We start from the raw sequence: 19114 nt of genomic DNA on the forward strand, positions 1-19114 counted from the left end.
GGAAAGTGGGGTAGAAAGGGGGAAACCGATCACAAGGATCTACATATAACCTCCTCCCTGAGGCATGGACAACAGAAAAGTGGGTGATAGGAGACGTCGGACAGTATAAGATATGACAAAATAATAATAATTTATAAACTATCGAGGGTACATGAGGGAGGAGGAAAATGAGGAGCTGATACCAAGGACTCAAGTAGAAAGAAAATGTTTTGAGAATGATGATGGCAACATATGTATAAATGTGCTTGATACACGATGGCTGTATGCATGGATTGTGATAAGAGTTGTACAAGCCCCCAATAAAATGACTTAAAATAAATAAATAAAAATAAAAATGATACTTTACTCCAATTGCCAGGAAAAGAGTCCACAAGTCACTAATGATTTCAAGTTTATTGTAAATGTTTTGTATTTCTTTCCCAAAAGATAATTTAATCAATGTGTGACATCAGTATTATTCAAAAGAGTTAAGCTGATTTATGCTCTTTTAGCCAAGAGTGGAATAACCACATTTTGCAAACACCTCTGGGAGGTCATTTGTTCAGTAACTGTCTTCCTCTCTCCTTTAACATTCACCCAGGCCCTGTGATTTGAGTGACCTGGAATATTTGGATGAGGAATTCCACCAGAGCTTGCAATGGATGAAGGACAACAACATTACAGATATCCTCGACCTCACTTTCACTGTTAACGAAGAGGTTTTTGGGCAGGTTTGTGTAATGTGTGGCTTGCAAAGGGGACTTGCTCTTTAAAATAGAAAAGGACTCTCATTCAAAAACACAATTCTTTGACGACTACTGGCTTTAATGAAGTGGTCCATGTTTCTGTCCATCTTTTTTCTTATTGTAACATGGTTTTCTGGTATGTAGGTTTTTGGAAATTATCCAAAAATGTAATAATGGAGTAGAAAGTATCTTGTAAGCTGTGTGATACAAAGATAAGGTTTCTATATATCTGTACGCTACTACATTCTTTCCTTCACTAGCTTTCAAATATCTACTTTTCCACAATGCAGATCTCTCAATCCTATTTAGTATATTAAAGCCTCCCATTTTCATTCCACACACACTTATATAGCATTCAATCTTTTGATTAAACGGAGCCAGACAATCCTGTAAGAGATCTGAAACATTCTGAAAAACTAGCTATAGAGCATTGGTTAAATAAATCATTTCGCCACAATGGAATAGGTGCATAAAATAACTTTTAAAGATTGTGGAGACTCAGCTCATCTATTTCCATGTAAACTATAAAAATGAACAATGTGCTAGCAATACAACAACAACAACAAAGAATAAGACAGATTTCAATTGATAAGGAACAATTGACAAGATAGATATTTAACTGAAAAAATATGATGCAGCAAAGTGTATATAATGTGCTATTGTTTGGAAGAGGGGACAGATAATATACACATGTCCTTCCGGGCATGCGTAGATTCTCTCTGGAAAGAAGTTGAAGGGGAAGTCCCCAGAGAGGAGGGTAATGTGCCTGGGAGATGGGGGTGAGAGAGATTTCTAATCTTATGACCTTGTAGAACACTTGAAATTTGCCCTATGGATACATGTTACCCACTCAGAAAAAAAGTAAATACAAATAGCTAAATTCAGAAAATTAGTATGGACATACAAGCATAATGCTGTCTCCTACAGGAACCAAACTACTCAGAAAAAGCACTTCAAATGTCCCCAGTAACAAAATCAGGGAGGTGCATGTTATTATTTGCTCTTGAGTCAGTTCGGACTCGACAATTAGGTAAGAAAGAAATGGTGCTGCCTGGTCCGGAACCAGCTTCATGGTCCGTAGTGTGTTTGAGCTCATCGTCTTGGCTCTTGTGTCCCTCGTCCTGCCTGATGGGTTCCCTTCTACTAAGCATGATGTCCTTTCCTAGCTACTGACCTTTTCTCTTGATGTGTCCAAAGTAAGCATGTCTCTCCATTCTTGCTTCTAAGGATCATTCAACTTGTATTTCTCCAAAGAATGAGCTGTTTGTTCTCAGGCAATCCACACTATATTCAATATTCTTCATGAATACCGCAATTCAAGTTAATTATTCTGTCTTCTTTTCGTTTCATCTGGTCTTCACCGACTTATGAGCTAACTGAAAAAACCATGACTTGAGACAAGTGTGCCTTAGTCATCAAAATGACATTCTGACTCGTTAAAAACTTTAGAGTTCTTTGCATTAGATTTTTCCACCACATATATAGTTTGGTTTCCTGGCTGATTCTTCTAGGGACATTTATTGTTGATCCAAGTAGAATGAAATAACTGACAACTATTTTTTTCTCCACTTATGATGTTGGGGTTTGTTTTCGTCCAGTTATAAGATTTTTTATTTTCTTCATGTTCAGGCATAATTCATACTGAAAGTTATCATCTCCGACCTTATCAGTAAGTGCTTCAAATTGTTTTTATTTACATTTGGCAAGCAAAGTTTTAACATCTATATATAGCAGGTTGTTCATAAGTCTTCCTTCAATACTGATCCCACACTTTTCATATAGCCCAGCTTCATAGATTATTTGTTTAGCAAATGGGTTAAATAAGTAAGGAAAAATCATATAGTCTCGCCATACATCTTTTCTAAATGTAAATGATTCATTATTACTATCACATTGTTCTGTTCAAACAACTGCCTATTGATCCATGTACAAGTTCTAGAAGAACAAATTAAGTATTCTGGAATTCCCATTTTTATAATGCTAACCTTAACTCATTATGATATATACACTACATCTAGACAAATTTTATCTGTTTACAACTTAAACCATCTCTCTTCAAAAGGAGGTCATCAGAATGATGGTTGTGGTTCTAGAAAACTGAGCTGAGGTCCTTCTTTTGGTAAATTACCAGATGGTGGAAAATAGACACAATTGCAAGCCTAAGAAATTGAGGGTTTCCTTCCAACAACTCTTTGACAATTTTCTGTATGCTTTCTGTTGTTGTTATTTCTTCCTGTTTTATAAATTCTGATTATACGTAAGTCATTCCTCTGGATGGTGCCCCACATACTTCTTAGGCTGTCTTCTTCCCCTTTGCCTTTTTCCATGATTTTTTCTGACTGTTCAGTTAGCAGATTAGTATTGAGAGACTTGTCTTCAGTCTTACTAATTCTGTCTTACATTGATTTCGTTCTTTGCCTTTTCAGTGCATTATCTATTTCTGATATTTTAGTGTCAATATTCTGGATTTCAGTATACTGTTTTTCTATGGTTTTTAATTACTCATTAATTTTGTCAGTTTGTTCTTGAAGTGTTTTCCTCAATTCTTCAGACATTTTTCTGTGTTTCCCTTTATCTCTTGCCCTCTCAGTATTTCTCTCAAGCCATTGAAAGTATCTAAATATCATTCATTTGAACTCTATCAGGTTTTTTCATTTAAAAGGTCTCTGACTCTGTTACTTGAGCTACTCTATCTTGTTTCTTTGTGTAAAGTGAAATTATCTTTTGTCTCCAAGACATTGTAATGTTGTATTTATATTAAACTGGTGATTTAATGTTGGTGTAATCTTAAGCACTCGCCACTTGTCTACTGGTAGGTGTGATGGAGAAAAGGAGAATACGTACAATTGAGGGCGGATGTGATTGGTGTTAGTTACTGTCTATCATTGATCAGGTAGTACAAGAAAGGGTTCTTTCCCAGTGGGTGCAGGTATAACAGGTATGGGCATGGCTGGGTTACGTGTATATATGTTTGCCATCTTCCACTCATGGGACAAGGCGGGGGGGGGGAGGAAAAGGGAGAAGGAAAACACAGTGAAAAAAAGAAAGTAGTAAAGAAAAAAACAGACAAGTATCCGCAATTAGAAAAAAACCTCAACAAGAAAAAATAATTTAATGCTAAGGATAAAAAAGTAAAAGAAAATAAAAGCAAGGAAGGAGATGAAAAAGAACACAATAAACAAAACTAGGGTGAAGACAAGAAAAAATAGAATAGTAAAGGGAAAAGAAGGAAAAGGGGAAAACTGAGGGTTGTGGGGGTGAAGGGACAGAGGGTTGAAGGAGAAAACTGGACGCAGGGTGCCCAGTATGGGTTGGCACCCTCTGCCGGCCAAAGAGCTCAAGGGGGGAGGAGAAAGGTGAGGGGGGAAGAAAATCTATTCTCAACAGAGTTCTTGCTGTCCTAGAAGATGTCTGGTATCAGGCACCTGATCCAGAGAAAGTTCCTGCTGGCTCAGTGGGTGATTGAGGTCAGGGTACTCATGCTTAGAAGAAGGTCATTCTGGTCCAGAGGTCAGATTGGGGCAGGAGAGCTGGTTGTGGAAGGAATGGCTAACTGTCCAGAGGTGATGGGTGCAGGCTACTTTTCCAGCATTGCATGTTCTGTTGGTCTAAGGAGGAAGAATTCATTCACCCCTATATTCAGGGGCAGTGTGGACCCAACACTCAGCAGCATTCAGCCCATAAGGGCACACTTTCAACCTCAGGTGGAGCAGGAGAGACCTGCAGCGGGGTCACTGGCCACTGGATAGGTGAAGATGGGGGTTGACCTCATTGCTTCTCTCAGTAGAAGGGCATGAGCAACAAGGGGGAGGAACACACCTGTCTGGTCACTAGTCATCAGGGTGCTTGTGCTATCCTGGGTGAGTGGAGGTGATCAGGTCATTGTCCAAATCAAATGCTCCTACAGAAGTTCAAAATGACTGTGCTGTGTGCTGTGTCAAGCCAGCTACAGTTCACCAATTTCATCCAACTTGTCTCTTCTGTTTAGCTTCTTCTCCTAATTGGTATTCAGCCCGTGGTTCTATCCTTTCCTCGGAATCTCAAGATCCCAAGATTATCATTCATACCCCAGTTTTCACTGGGTCTCTGGTGTCTTTGTAGAGTGTTTACTTAGTCCCCAATCTTGCTGGAAATCCTGTAGGATTTTTCTGAGTACATTAGTAAGGACTAGGTTCAACTGCTAGTGAAGAAACCTAAAATAGTCCTGCTGAAAGTAACAGAAGATTATTTTTCTCTCATAGAGAAATCTGGAGGCAGACAGTTCAAAGCTTGTGTAGAAACTCTGTTTGATGGAATCCTAAGAGACTAGCTTCTCTGGGCTCTCCTCACTGCCATTCCCTAAGAGGGGCCTCATTCACTTGCAGTGGCACATCATGTCTGCATTGTGTCGGCATCCCAAGTGTCCAGACAGAGGAATGCACAGCCCCTCTCTCCAATGATACCTTAGGAAAGTGCCATGCAACATTGCACCACATTGGCCAAAATGTAGTTCTGAGCAATGCCTAACTGCAAGAGGTCCTGGGACTGAAGTCTTTAACTAGGCATTACTGTGAGCAGTGAAGAACCAGAACTTACCATATATACTAGTGTATAGGCTGTTTTTCAGCATATTTTTAATGCAGTTTTTGTGGTAAAACTAGGTACCTCGGCTGATATTTGGATCGGCTTATACTAGAGTATATATGGTACATAATATGAATAGTTGTTGTTGGGTACCATTGAGTTAGTTATGACGCATAGCAACCCTGTGTACAACAGAACAAAATACTCTTGTCTTGTACCATCCTCACAATATGACTAGTAGAAAACAACATTTGCCATCATATCAATTCTGACTCATGACAACCTCATGAGTAGGCGTGTGCCCCATCGAGTTTTCATGCCTTATTTTCCAGTAGCCGGGTGCCGAGTCTTTCTTCTGAGATGCTTCTGGACAGACTTAATGGCAACTGGTTAATGCTGAGCTAGTGCAAGGAGGATTTTCATACAGTCCATTCCCCAGGAATGAAGAGGTGTCCTGGGGAGGAAGATCAGTTGAGTTGACGAGCCAGCTCACTCTTTCTATTTTCCTCCAAGGTAACGGAAAGGGAGTTGAAGTCTGGAGGAGCCAACACCCAGGTCACAGAGAAGAACAAGAAGGAGTACATTGAGAGGATGGTGAAGTGGCGGGTGGAGCGCGGTGTGGTGCAGCAGACCGAGGCTCTGGTGAGAGGCTTCTATGAGGTGAGGCTCGTAGAGCAAGCTGTGGAAGGCACCCTTCATCACTGAGCTTCTGCCCCCAAGGCTCTCTGGAAGGACCTAGCCCACTTAGTGACAAGAAAGGATAGGAGGAGCCAGGCAGACAAAGGGCTCTCTCCTGCTCATGAAAGCGGACAGATAGACAGGGAGCCATAGGTCCTTGGGGAAACCCAGCTCTTACTATTGATGAAAAATACTCTCACAAAACTGCTGGAGGTATCATCTGTAACAATGGTGTTTTCTTTTATTCAATGAAATAAAAAGAGAGAGAGGCTATGAACCATACTGTTCTCTCTTACTAGTTTTTAATTTTGCTATAGTGTTGTTTTGTACCCTATCAGCCATTCTCAAGAAGACAGTGACAGAGGCTGGCCTTCCTGTGCATGGAAAACAATCTCCTGGAGAAGATAGATTGCAAATATTTTCTCAGGATTGGGAACTTGAAAGGATTTCTTTACCTGCCATCTTGGAAAATAGGGTTATTGGTCATTGACTTACACACCACTGGTTTATTTCCAGAATGGTACCCACTGCAGATATTCAATTTGGCCTAGTAGCTTTATTGACAAGATTTAAACCCAGACCTCCTACCGAACGGGTCCTCCAAATCTTTGAAGGAAGAAAGTTAGAAGAAGGGGTATAAGATAGACATTTCAAAAATCATTTTACTGGGGGCTCATACAACTCTTATTACAATCCATCCATCCATTGTGTCAAGCACATCCGTACATTTGTTGCCATCATCTTCTCAAAACATCTTGTTTCTACTTGAGCCCTTGGTATCAGCTCAATTTTTACCCTCCCTCCCTCATGAACGCTTGATAATTTATAATTTTTTTTCCATGTCTTACACTGACCAATGTTTCCCTTCACCCACTTTTCTATTGTCCATCCCCCTGGAAGGGGGTTATATATAGATTATTGTGATCAGCTCCCCCTTTCTCCCCTCACCTTCCCCTTGCCCTCCTGGTATCACTACTCTCAATATTGGTCCTGAGGGGTTTATATGTCATAGATGCCCAGTGTTTCCAGCTCTTACCTGTACCTGTTTACATGCTCTGGTCTAGCAGGATTTATAAGGCAGAACTGGGGTCATGATAGTGGAGTGAGGGAGGAAGCATTAAAGAAGTAGAGGAATTTTGTATGTTTCAACTGTGCTATACTGCACCCTGACTGGTTTGTCTCGTACCTGTGGCCCTTCTGTAAGGGGGTGTCCAATTGTCTAACAGATGGGCTTTGGGTCTCTACTCTGCACTCCCTTCATTCACAATGATACGATATTTTGTTCTGGGTCTTTGATGCCTGATACATGATGCTATCAACACCTCATGATCACACAGGCTGGTGTGCTTCTTCAGTTCCCAACCCCAAGAAATCTCTCCTTTATAAAAGGAGAGAACATATTTTGAGTGAAGTGACTTCATAGCTATTGAACTATTCAGTGATTTAATTTTGACCCTTTGCCTTTAGTGTGTAGGGTTGCTTGTCATCTAAAATGTGACGCCAGAATCTTGAATCAGGATTATTTATAACCTCACTTAGAGAGGGAGTATCAGAGGGAGTAAAATGCATGGGATTATTTACTATTTCTAGTTCCTCAATGGGCAGGCTCTAAAATGTACTCATCAACATGATTACACTTTGAACATAGTTGTTTGTGATGGTAAGTCTCCCAGCTTAACCCTTGGAAATAATCATAGTGAACGCCGATAAACTTGCTGGCTCAAAGACAGCCTAAGGGAATGCTTTTAAAAGGTAATCTGTTCGGACTTGTGGCCTGAAGCCTAATTTGTATTTCAGGTCGTAGACTCCAGGCTGGTCTCTGTGTTTGATGCCCGGGAACTGGAGCTGGTGATAGCTGGTACTGCGGAAATAGACCTCAATGACTGGAGGAACAACACCGAGTACCGGGGAGGTGAGCTGGCCAGGGCCTGAGGCTACCACCATCACAAAGGCAATTCCCCCCTCGCTAAAGACCACAGTAAACTGGGCCTTATTTCACTTTGTGTGCATAGTAGGTGCTTCTCTGCTTTCCTCCAAATCCGACAAGCACCTTTCGGTAGCTCTGCTGGTTGTCTCTAGTCCAACTCCTTGTAGACGCACTGAGAGAACACTCCCGTCTACTGACTCACTATCCCACATATCCCGATTCATCTCAATTGGAACCCCATGCACCTCAATCCTGGTCATGAGAAGTCATGAGAACCTTTAGTAGGACCTCTGATCCTTGCAGCATGGTTTGAAAATTGCTTACTTAAGGTATATGCCAGAAGGCCTCAGGCTGGCTGGTGAGTCCCTCTGAGACCCCCAGAAGTTTCCTTTATGATATTCACCCTATCCCCCTTCTAATGTAATAAGCTTGCTGTTCAAGCATGGATCTTGCCACTTCTTGTTATTTATTTTCCTTCCCCTAAATGTCTTTCTCCTCTTTCTCCACAAATCCTTCACCAACTAAACTCATAACACACTTCCTTTTTATATATATTTGCTATTTCTTATTCTCCCTTTCTTGAAAGCCCTTTGTGTCAATGGTAAATTTAGTAACATAAGTGGTTGATCCACAGTTGCTTTCCCTATGAGAAGACCCAAGATACTTTTCCCAACCTATTTCAGAGACACATACTCTACCTTCAGGAGAGCCAGCTGTCTTCTGGCCATTGGCATACCATTTATTCCCAAGCTCTCTTGGGTCTTAGACTTTCCTGTGTGGCTGCCAAACCAAAGACATCAGTGCACAGCAAGTAAGCACATATGATGAAATTCTGTATTACTGAAGAACTCCCAAACTCTGTATCATGACTGTCAATGACTCATGGAGTCCCAATTAGTTGAATGAAAACAAGACTCTGAGGACATCCCTAAGAACATACATTCATTTTATATTGGATTATGTTTTCAGTATGAATAACATTTCAACGTCTAAAAAAAGAGAAAAACTTCACAACTGGACCAACGAGACACATCATGATAAACAGAGAAAAGCTTGGAATGATCAAGGATATTATTTTGCTTGCTCAACCATCAATGTCCATGGAAGCAGGAGTCAAGAAATCAAGTGGCATATGGCATTGAGCAAATCTCCTGCAAATAACTTAATAAAAAAGCAAAGCTGTCTCTTTGATGATGAAGGTGTGCCTGAGATAAGCCAAGATCTTTTCCGTCACCTCATAAGCACGCAGGTGCTAGACAAGGACAAAGAAAAGCTGAAGAATGGAGACCTTGGAATTACAGTGTTGGTGAAGAATATCGAATGTACCAGGGATGGACCAAGGGACAAACAAATCTGTCTCAAATGAAATACAGCCAGAATGCTTCTTAAAAGTGAAGGTGGCAAGACGCTGTCTAGCTTCCTTGGACAGGTTATCAGAGGTATCGATCTCTGACGAAGGAAATCATAAATTACAGTGTCCGTGAAAAGGAGTAAGACCCTAAGAGAGGTAGACGGTCCTATTGGCTGCAACTACTGGCTCAAGCACACTGACTTACTGTGATGACGGCACAGGACAAAGCAGCATAGTGTTCTGTTAGTCTCATTACAGGTCAGCCCCTAACAATTCAAAATACAAAACAAAACCCTCAAATGCACTGCCGTGAGTGACTTCCTACTAGAATAACCCTACGGACAGGGTGGAACGGCCCCTCTGGCTGTCTGCAACTGTAACTCTTGATGGGACTGGAAAGCCAGCTCTCACTCCTGCAGAGCAGCTGGCGATTTCCAATTGGTGCCGTGTAGTTAGCAGCACAATGATATTCCAAATCTGATATTGTTTTACAATTTCACCACGTTGCATGGAATACATCACACTTATCTAAAGGCGATCCTTGTTATCCATGAATAATACAAATAGGTAACAGGCTCAGCTGCGGACCCAAAGGTTGGAGGGTTGGGACAGAGGCCTCAGAAGAAAGGACTAGTGGCCTACTTCCAACATAGTCAGCCCACACAAACCACGTGTATTACCAAGATCCGAACCCATTGTGCATGAGTTTGAGGTCACCGTGAGTGGGGGGATGTCACTAAAGCAACGGATAACAGAGACCAGTGTACACATCAGCAGATCAAAAGCAGCGCTTCGGTTCTTATTGTACCCGCTGTGTATTTCATCACTCGCGACCCCTCGTCCCTTCCTGTCTTCACCTTCACCGTTCTCCCTCCCTTCGCTCCACTTAGGTTACCATGATGGACATCTCGTGATCCGCTGGTTCTGGGCCGCAGTGGAGCGGTTCAATAATGAGCAGAGACTTCGATTGCTTCAGTTTGTCACGGGAACATCCAGCGTCCCCTATGAAGGCTTCGCGGCCCTGCGAGGCAGCAACGGGCTTCGGAGGTTCTGCATAGAGAAGTGGGGGAAAATCACATCCCTCCCCAGGTAGGGAGCCCCTGCCGACCTTCTGGGAACCCACGGAACAGGGCTAAGTATGCTTTTGCTATTTGGATTTGTGTGGTGTCCTTTGGGAAGAAATTCTTCCACATCGCTCAAAGTAATCTTATTAATGAAAGTTGTCATGGAAACCTCCTTTGGGAGTTGAAAGTGAACCACATTCGCCGTGACATTTTGATGATTGACATTTTATGTACTTTGGTTTATATGTCAGTTCTGGAAAGCTTCAAAATCTTATATACATAGAGTTCACCTTAAAGAAACCATCTCACCAAGGGTTAGGGAGGAAAGACATTAGTGCAAAGATGGTAGAAGCCCAAAGAAAGCTCTCCAGCACATGACCCCCAACAGCATATGACATGATACTAAGTACCAAGTGTCATTATTTTTACTCTATTTTAAAATGTGAGAGGATGAAATCAATGCCTCTGTGCCTGATGGTGAATTATATAGAGTAAGCAACCAAGAAATTCTTGTGGACAAAGAGGTCATGGGGCTTCAGGAAATCCAGCAGAAGTCTCCACACTGTTTTCATCCCAACACATTCTGGATCCTTCTATGCAATTTTGCTGATATGTGAAGTTGCTGTACATATTTGCCATTGAGTTGGTTGTTGGTTCTAATGGTGACTCCAAGCGTGCAGAAGAGAAACAACCTATGCTCCATAGCAGAGCAAAACTCTCCTGGCTATTAGATGCAAATCACCAAGACTAACTTCCAAGGTGCCTCTGAGTGAATTAGAAATGCCAACCTTTTGACTAATAGTAGAGCATCCAACCTTTTGCTCCACCCAGAGATGACAAGGCCTGAGGTATTAAGTACCAAAGTGATTCTTTCCTGTAGGTAATATACCAGTAAGTATGGCTTCAATAAGCAGAAGAAAAAATATATTTTTAATGTTTTTTTCTAATCATAAAATATTTGGGTTCAATTCAGTACAATTCAGGCCACCTAAGTATCTTTACTAAATCTGTATTGCAGGAGGGTCTACTGAACTATAACTTACACCCAGTTTTGCCGGCCTTCCCAGAATTCTACAATTATCCTAACATATGAACATGGAAGAACCCCAGTGGCCCAGGAAGCAGAATGCACATCTAGCCAGCCAATACCAGCTAGAACTCTCTGTGTTTCTGCCTGGCTTTACCACTTAATCCACAGCACCTCATTCATAGGCCAAAGCTTATGTACATAGGATCAGCCTACTGAAGTACGTCTGGAAAGAGCAGGAGAAAAAGGCAATTTTTTGTTTGTTTAGTTTAATGATGGGAGGCTCTCTACTCTGGTAAAGAGTTACAGTCTCGAAAAGGCACAGGGACAGTTCCACCCTGTTCTACAGTGTCATGATGAGTCGATATTGACTCAATGGCAGTGAGCTTGCTTTTGGGTTTGAGTTTAATGATAGCTTTGGAGAATGAGGTTGCTTGAAAGAATTATTTTATTTCAATACAGTTTAGGTTATTTGATGATTATCTTCCTCTATACATGTACATGGGGCTTTAGTGGTTCTGTGGTGGAATTCCCAGGCAGCAAAACAAAGCAATGCCATTGAATGGATTCTGACTCCTAGGAAGCCCTATAGGACAGAGTAGAACTGCCTTTTTGGGTTTCCAAATCTGTACAATCTACATAGGAGCAGAGGGTCTCATCTTTCTCTCAAGGAGAGACTGATGGGTTCCAACCACTGACCTTAGAGCAGTTAGCAACCCAGTGCCTAACCCTCTCCACACCTACAGCTCCATGTGTGAAACTTGGGTTGATTGCACAGTTAATACTGCTTTGTTCCATGAAGGCTAGCTTATTGCTGCCCTGAAGAACATGTTTCAGCAGAGTTTCCAGATCCAGATAAATCAGAAAGAAAATCCTGAAAATTTTCTTCCAAAAAAATCAGTCTATGAAAACCCTATGGGTCCCTGTGGTCCAATACCTCAGGACATCAAGCAGATGGTACAAGACTAGGCAAAGAGTTGTTCCATTGTGCTTGGGGTTATCCTGAATCAGCAGTTGATTCATTGGCAGCCAACCACAGCTTTAGCATATGTACCTTGAAAAGGGGCTGACATACAATACATACCTGCCTACAGGGCTTATAATGGAAGGGGCAACACAATCCTAAAATATAATCAACTACAAAACAAAGTGGAAACCAGACAAGCAGCATGCTATGAAACCAGACAAGAGCTAAATCTTGAAGAACTTGGCCAGAGGAGATATCAGACACTACCAAGAAGCTGGCATTTCAATGAGCAGTGGATGGTAGAGAGGAGGGTTTCCAGGCAGAAGGAGCAGCCCTAGAAATTACCTGAGGGTAAAAATGACCAGTGTGTGTTCAGGCTGTGGTTTGTAGGAGATGCCATCAATTTGCTTCTGACTCACAGTGGCACCGTGGACAACAGAATCCTGTGCCATCCTCACAATCATGACTGTGATTCAAACAAATGTGTTCAGAAAGCGGGAGAGGGGCAGTGAACAAACAACACCACAGACAGGGGAACAACTAGGGTATGAAAAGCAACAATGAGGAGAATGTAGAGATCTCAGTGGTGCTGGAGCAACAGCAATCTAGCTGCGAGGAATTGCTAAGAGGCAGAAGAAGAGCGAGAGTGATGATGGGACAGGAGCAGGGTAAAAGGAAATAGAGAAAAGATCTAAGAAACAAAGCTATGGGTAGAGGTATAAACATAGGTGTACACTTATGTAAATATATTCATTCATAAAAATAGAGGTATTGGCCTCTACACATATGGCAATACATTGAGGAAGTGGACTGACTTCGGGCCTCTGCTCAAGCCCTCCCTCTCAATGCAAGAACACTTTGTTCTAACAACCTGCCAATCTGTGATACTCACCCTCTGGACACGATCACTGAAGACAAAATGGGTGCATAAGCAAATGTGGTGAAGAAAGCTGATGGTGCCTGGCTTTCAAAAGAAAGAGCGTCTGGGGTCTTAAAGGCTTGAAGTTGAGCAAGCAGCCATCTAGCAGAGAAGCAACAAGCCCCCATGGAAGAAGCACACCACCTGTCGATGGAATCAGGTAACAGGCACCAGAAGACCAAAAACAAAAACAAAAACCATAATGTTGAGAATGAGTGGGGTCGGAGCAGAGACCAAAAACCCATCTGTAGAAAATAGGACATCCCCTCACAGAAAGGTCACAAGGAAGGGATAAGTCAGCCAGGGTGCAGTATAACAGCAATGAAAAATGCAATATTCCAATATTCCTCTGGTTCTTTGAGGCTTCCTCACCCCCCACTATCATGACCCCAGTCCTGCTTTTCAGTTCTGACTAGACTGGAGCATGGACACTGGTACAGATAAGAGCTCATGACACACAGAATCCAGGTCAGATAAACCCCTCAGGAACAGAAATGGGAGTAGGGATCATTGCAATGATCAACACATAACATCCTCCCCAACACACACACACACACACACACACACACACACACACACACACACGATGAACAACAGTAACATGGGTGAAGGGAGACAGTGGTCGATGTAAGATACGAAAACAATAATAATTAATAATTGATCAAGGGGTCACAAGGGTAGGAAGTGGGGAGGGGAAAAAAGAGGAGCTAATACCAAGGGCTCAAATACAAAGTCAATGTTTAGAAAATGATGATGGCAACATACATACAAATATGCTTGGTGCAATTAATGTGTGAAATATTATAAGAGCTGTAAAAACCCCCAAATAAAATGATTCAAAATTTTAAAAAAATAATAAAACTGAAAAAAGTCAAGGGAGAAAAAAAAGTATCCTAGGGATGCAGTTTAGAAGGCTCCTTTGCTGGTCCACAGAGAAAGGCCCTGCTAAGGAACCTCTGCTTTATTCTTTTAGATATGCAGATCATTGCTTTTGCCATTTGGGGTCACAATTGCCAAATTATATATTCGCTTTGGAGAGCTCTGAGCTATACAGGAATACTGTCCACTCTGCTGAAAGGCAGACAATGCGTTCTTCCCATCAGGGCCAGCACACAACTGAAAGTGCTACTGCTTCCACACCTAAAAGAAGTCTCCTTAGAAAAGTGGGGGCTTCGCCGTGGGTCCCCAGAGTGTAAGGCGCCAGTGGCAAGATGCCTGTGAGAGGACCTGAAAGGTGACCCTCGAGCCATCTTCCCTAACCAGCTTCCCTCGGTGGTTTCTAAATCAATGATCTGAAGAGGGACACCTGTGTAAGGAATGGAGCCCGACCACATGGTCAGTGGCAAGAAGTCGTTAGGCTGAGTTCAGCAGTGAGTGGGGGCAGAGAAGGCCCAGCTACTGGCAGGAGCCCCAGCAGAGAAGGTGGTTCAGGGCTTCCAAGAGCCTGTGAGTCATGAGTGTGCTACCCACACACGGAGGCATTCCTCAGACCTTCTCTCTAGAGAATGAAAATCAACTGGCCTCCCAGATAAGAGTGCCGGATGGAGACAAAGCCTGCGTCACCGCTTAAGCTAAAGACATCCTTGGCACCAATCCAAGTCCTGGCCTTCTACGAAATGTGTGAGGATGAAGAAAAAGAATCGTGGAGCAGATTGCCCCATCTTTCTCCCATGGAGAATCTGGTGGGCCTGAACCACTAACCTTGCACTTAGCAGCCGAACAGAGCCAGCACTCCTTTCATTGTTGGTAGTATCCCAAAGGAGTTTCCTTGACAAATAGAAGCCTCCCATTTCTAGTTATTCCACTTTCTCCAACTGGTCTATTACTATCCTTAGGGCTGTAACTGTTCACAGTGTTTTCTGGAGCTCCGGAACGGTAGCTCTGCCCCCTCTGATCCACAGCTTCAGATTAATCTACTGAAAGACCCAAACAGTACATCCTCAAAACTAACCCCCTAACCAATATGTTCTCTTCCTTTCAGGGCACACACCTGCTTCAACCGACTGGATCTCCCACCATATCCTTCATACTCAATGTTGTATGAGAAGCTGTTAACCGCAGTCGAAGAAACCAGCACCTTTGGACTTGAGTGAAGAATGTAAACCACTCTCTCCCAGTGACATCAACTCTTCTGCGATGATTCTCCTTTCCTTTAATCAATTTCGCTTTGATTTTGGTATCCTTGATTTTCATTTTCCAACCAAATCAGGATTGACAAGAGCTGTGCATGAAGAACTGCCTTCTTCCAAGATCTGGCCTCAAGGCTTCTCTCCTCTGTCTTCAACGAACTGCTAGCCTGTATGCAATATTAAAAACCCAAAAGCAGCTGTCTCAAGGTCTGTGTATATCTCCACATACCTCCATTACTAACAATGAAATATGAATGCAAGTAATGCTACACTTGACCAAATGGTAATAAATGTTTACTTCCATTTATATCATTTAAAGGAACATTTGAGCAGTAAGCATTCCAAGCTTTTCTATGCCCATGTCTTCTGAGCAGAACCTCCATTAAAAAAAAAAAAAATCATTCTAACCACCAACTCCAGAATTTAGGAGCTGTGCAACTCTTTGTTTTCTCTCTACTCTCGTCCCACATATACCATCCTGGCAAAGGACAGCAGTGGCAAACCTGAAATTTTCATACATTCAACTCACGACTCATATTTGGCACCAGTCCCATCAGCTGGAATGAGCCTAGACACAGGTGCAAATATGACACTTTCCAACAAATATCAACAGCAAGAAAGATGCCCCCTGCTGACACGATGTGGTGTGTCCCAGTGGTTGCCGGGAGTGTGGGCTCAAGTTGAATAGGAGGGGGAGTCACTCCAGTGGATACTCACCGCACAAGGCTTATAAACGTGTGCACATACCCCTGAAGGAAATCTCCTGATTAGCGCAGAGGAGCTCCATAGAAGGCAATGAAGCAAGCGGGCTAAAAGGAAGAAGGTACATTGGTTTACATGCCTGAGTTCTGCACTGTTTTGTTCTGTTTTCACCTAAGTACAGTTTTTCTAGATACAGTTTTCCTTTCTTTCACAAAAGAAAAATGTAAAAATACAGGTAATCTCGTGACTTTTGTTAAAGCCAGGTATTACTTAATTCACAGGTAAATTTTTTTTAACTTGAATCTTGCTTTTGATGTGCACATGTCATGGTGTTTAATTCCTTCACCTGCGATTGTCCACAGGGACCACACTAAATAAAAAGCTGCAGAGAATGACGGTGCTTGTTAGGGATCAAGGGCAAGGGCAATCTTCGACTTCTCCCTCACCCATCGCAATCTCGCTGAAGAAGAAACCTAACGCCCCAAAGGCACCTTGATTTGTGTCAAAATAAATATCCCATTTCTTTTAGCATTTAGTAAAAAGATATCTCAGAAAAGCCGAGTGTTTTCAGAAAAACAGTTATCGGCTCCAAAGACAGCCTAACCTCTTGGTTGTGTTTGAAATCAACCCAATCATAATGGTCACTTGCTATTTTTCTAACCTGGTTGTCCATGTTGTTTGAAATATGTCTTAAATGAAAGTGTTTGTCTTCACTGGGAAAAGAAGAGCTAAAGGACCCACGAGTTAAAGAGCACCTGGCTGTTTTCAAGAGACAGACTAAGGGTGGAATGTGAGAAATGTAAAGCAAGGTTAATTTCATATGGAGTCTTGCCTGGACCACCAACTGCCGTCAAAGTGATTCTGACTCATAGCGACCCTGTATAGGGTTTCCGAGGCTGCAAATCTAAACAGGAGCAAACAGCTTCATCTTTCCTGCTCAGAACAGCTAGTTAGTGTTGTGTTTGTTCATTTGTGTTCCCTGCACTCTCAAGAAAAATATTCTTTCAATAGGAATTATGCACAATACCCAACATCCCTTGCTACTGTACAACAATTTCTATGTTATAGAAATAAAGCCTTCTATTGAAATAAATATTAATTGAAATGAGATGGTATTTTTAAGTTTTATGGTATAGAATTTGAAGGAGCTATAAAATTCAATACACAGTTCAGCATTTGGAAAACAATGTATTCCATTTGAGCTTTTATTAATTAAATCAAAACACAGAAATTATGTAAATAATTTGCCCTACCTTTAATCAAACTTTTCAAAACCGTACAGGAGTCATCTTTCATTTTTAGAAATTGCTGTTATATGTATGGAAGATGTACGAGTATGTAAATGCTCATTAATTCAAGCATTCAACACTTTTTAGTGTCTATATTATTTGTTAGGCATTGGGAAGCAAGTTGTCTAAGAGATAGAACCTTCTATCAGTGAACTTCACCATTGACACAAGTATCTAATTAATGGTCCCTATCCTGGGTAAGCATTGGATTGTCAGCCTTAAGGTCAAAATTGACAATCATTGAAACTCTTTATAAAGTTGCTATGAGTCAGAATTTACTCAATGGCAGTGTGTGGGGGTAGGGGGTGAGGAGTTAATTCTACACATAAAGGTCCCTGGGTGGTGCAAATAGTTGGTGCTTTGACTAACTGAAAGGTGGGCAGCTCAAACTCAAACACACTCAGACATTGGAGAAGAAAGGTCTATTGATATGTTTCTATATGCAGGCTCATCACAAGCTTCTGTTTCCATTATTCTATAGACATAAAGTCTCCATGAGTCAAAACTAACCTGACAACAATTAGATTGGGGTTTTTAATTATTTTAGCTATACAGAGAAATAACAAGGTATCTAAGGAATATATATAATAGTTATATATATATACTCATGTATAAGCCAAGTTTTCAGCACATTTTTTATGCAGTTTTGTGGCAAAACTAGGTACCTTGGCTGATATTCTGGTCGGCTTATACTTGATTATGTAGGTATACATATATGCATACATGAGGGGTTACCCAAAACTAACTGGGAAAAGCTCCACTGGGTGGAGCTTTCATAGGACGCAATTTTCCTGCTAGGCAAACATCTAGAAACTCTTGAGTTAGTGCACCCAGTGGCATCTTCTAGGAAGGTTCTCTCTGATCACAGTGAATGTTTTCATAAAAGCAGTTTTGCTAGACCCTCATTTTTCGTGAGGGCTGATTTAAGAGAACAGTGTGTGGCTGTGACACATTTTGTTACCTGCTCCGGAAAAATGCCACAAAAACTATGGTAATGTTGAACACAGCTTACAAGGACAGCGCTATGGGAAAAACTCAAGTGTCTGAGTGGTTTTCTCATTTCAAAAAAGGTGAAATGTGGATTGATGACAAAACTCATTCTGGATGTCTGTCACCTTCCTAATTGGACAAAAATGTCAACAAAACTCATACACTTGTGCTCTAACACTGGCGACAGACCATTGAAGAGACGGGGAAGTTGTCTGGACTATCTTGGAGCTCAGTTCAGCAAATTTTAACAGAAGAGTTGGGAATGAGAGGGGTTCACTGCGAAATGCGTGCCTCTGGTTCTGACTGACTGGGAAAAAGAGCGTCAACTGGAAACATGCCATGCTTCGCAAGAACAGCTTCAAAGAGACCCAGACTTTTTTTCCAATGTCTACCTGTGATGAGACCTGGTGTTAACTCTTATGACCCTGAAAGCAAACGTCAATCAGGACAGTGGAAGGCCCATCGTCACCTTGTCCAAACAAAGCTCATCAAGTGAAATCAAAGATCAAGATGATGCTCCTTTGTTTTTGTTTTTTTATGTGAAAGGGATAATGCATTCGGAGTTCATTCCACCAAGTCAGGCTGTTAATCAAGCTTTTTGTTTAGAGGTTCTGAAAACATTGCGTAACAGTGTGCTATGAAAAAGGCCTGGTTTGTGGCATACGGGGGACTGGTTTTGCAACCATGACAATGCACCTGTTCACACAGCCATCTCAGAGCACCAGTTTTTGGCTAAAAAACAGCATGCCTCTCTTGCCCCACACACCTTACTCACCTGACCTC

At 41.8% G+C, this 19114-nt stretch overlaps 1 protein-coding gene across 1 annotated transcript in view; it reads left to right on the forward strand.

Annotated features, from left to right (window-relative positions):
• The window catches only part of HECW1 (HECT, C2 and WW domain containing E3 ubiquitin protein ligase 1), a 436908-nt gene extending 419928 nt beyond the window's left edge, over positions 1 to 16980 (forward strand). The window contains exons 26-30 of the mRNA XM_004708163.4: positions 581 to 710; positions 5802 to 5948; positions 7764 to 7878; positions 10135 to 10333; positions 15203 to 16980. Coding sequence (XP_004708220.2) covers positions 581 to 710; positions 5802 to 5948; positions 7764 to 7878; positions 10135 to 10333; positions 15203 to 15314 — 703 coding nt within the window. The 3' untranslated portion in view covers positions 15315 to 16980. The remainder of the gene's footprint in view (positions 1 to 580; positions 711 to 5801; positions 5949 to 7763; positions 7879 to 10134; positions 10334 to 15202) is intronic.
• Positions 16981 to 19114: the final 2134 nt, after the last annotated feature.

This window comes from Echinops telfairi, unplaced genomic scaffold (assembly GCF_000313985.2).
Source record: "Echinops telfairi isolate 266 unplaced genomic scaffold, ASM31398v2 ScPeMD7_7;HRSCAF=31, whole genome shotgun sequence".
In the NCBI taxonomy this organism is placed as follows: domain Eukaryota; kingdom Metazoa; phylum Chordata; class Mammalia; order Afrosoricida; family Tenrecidae; genus Echinops; species Echinops telfairi.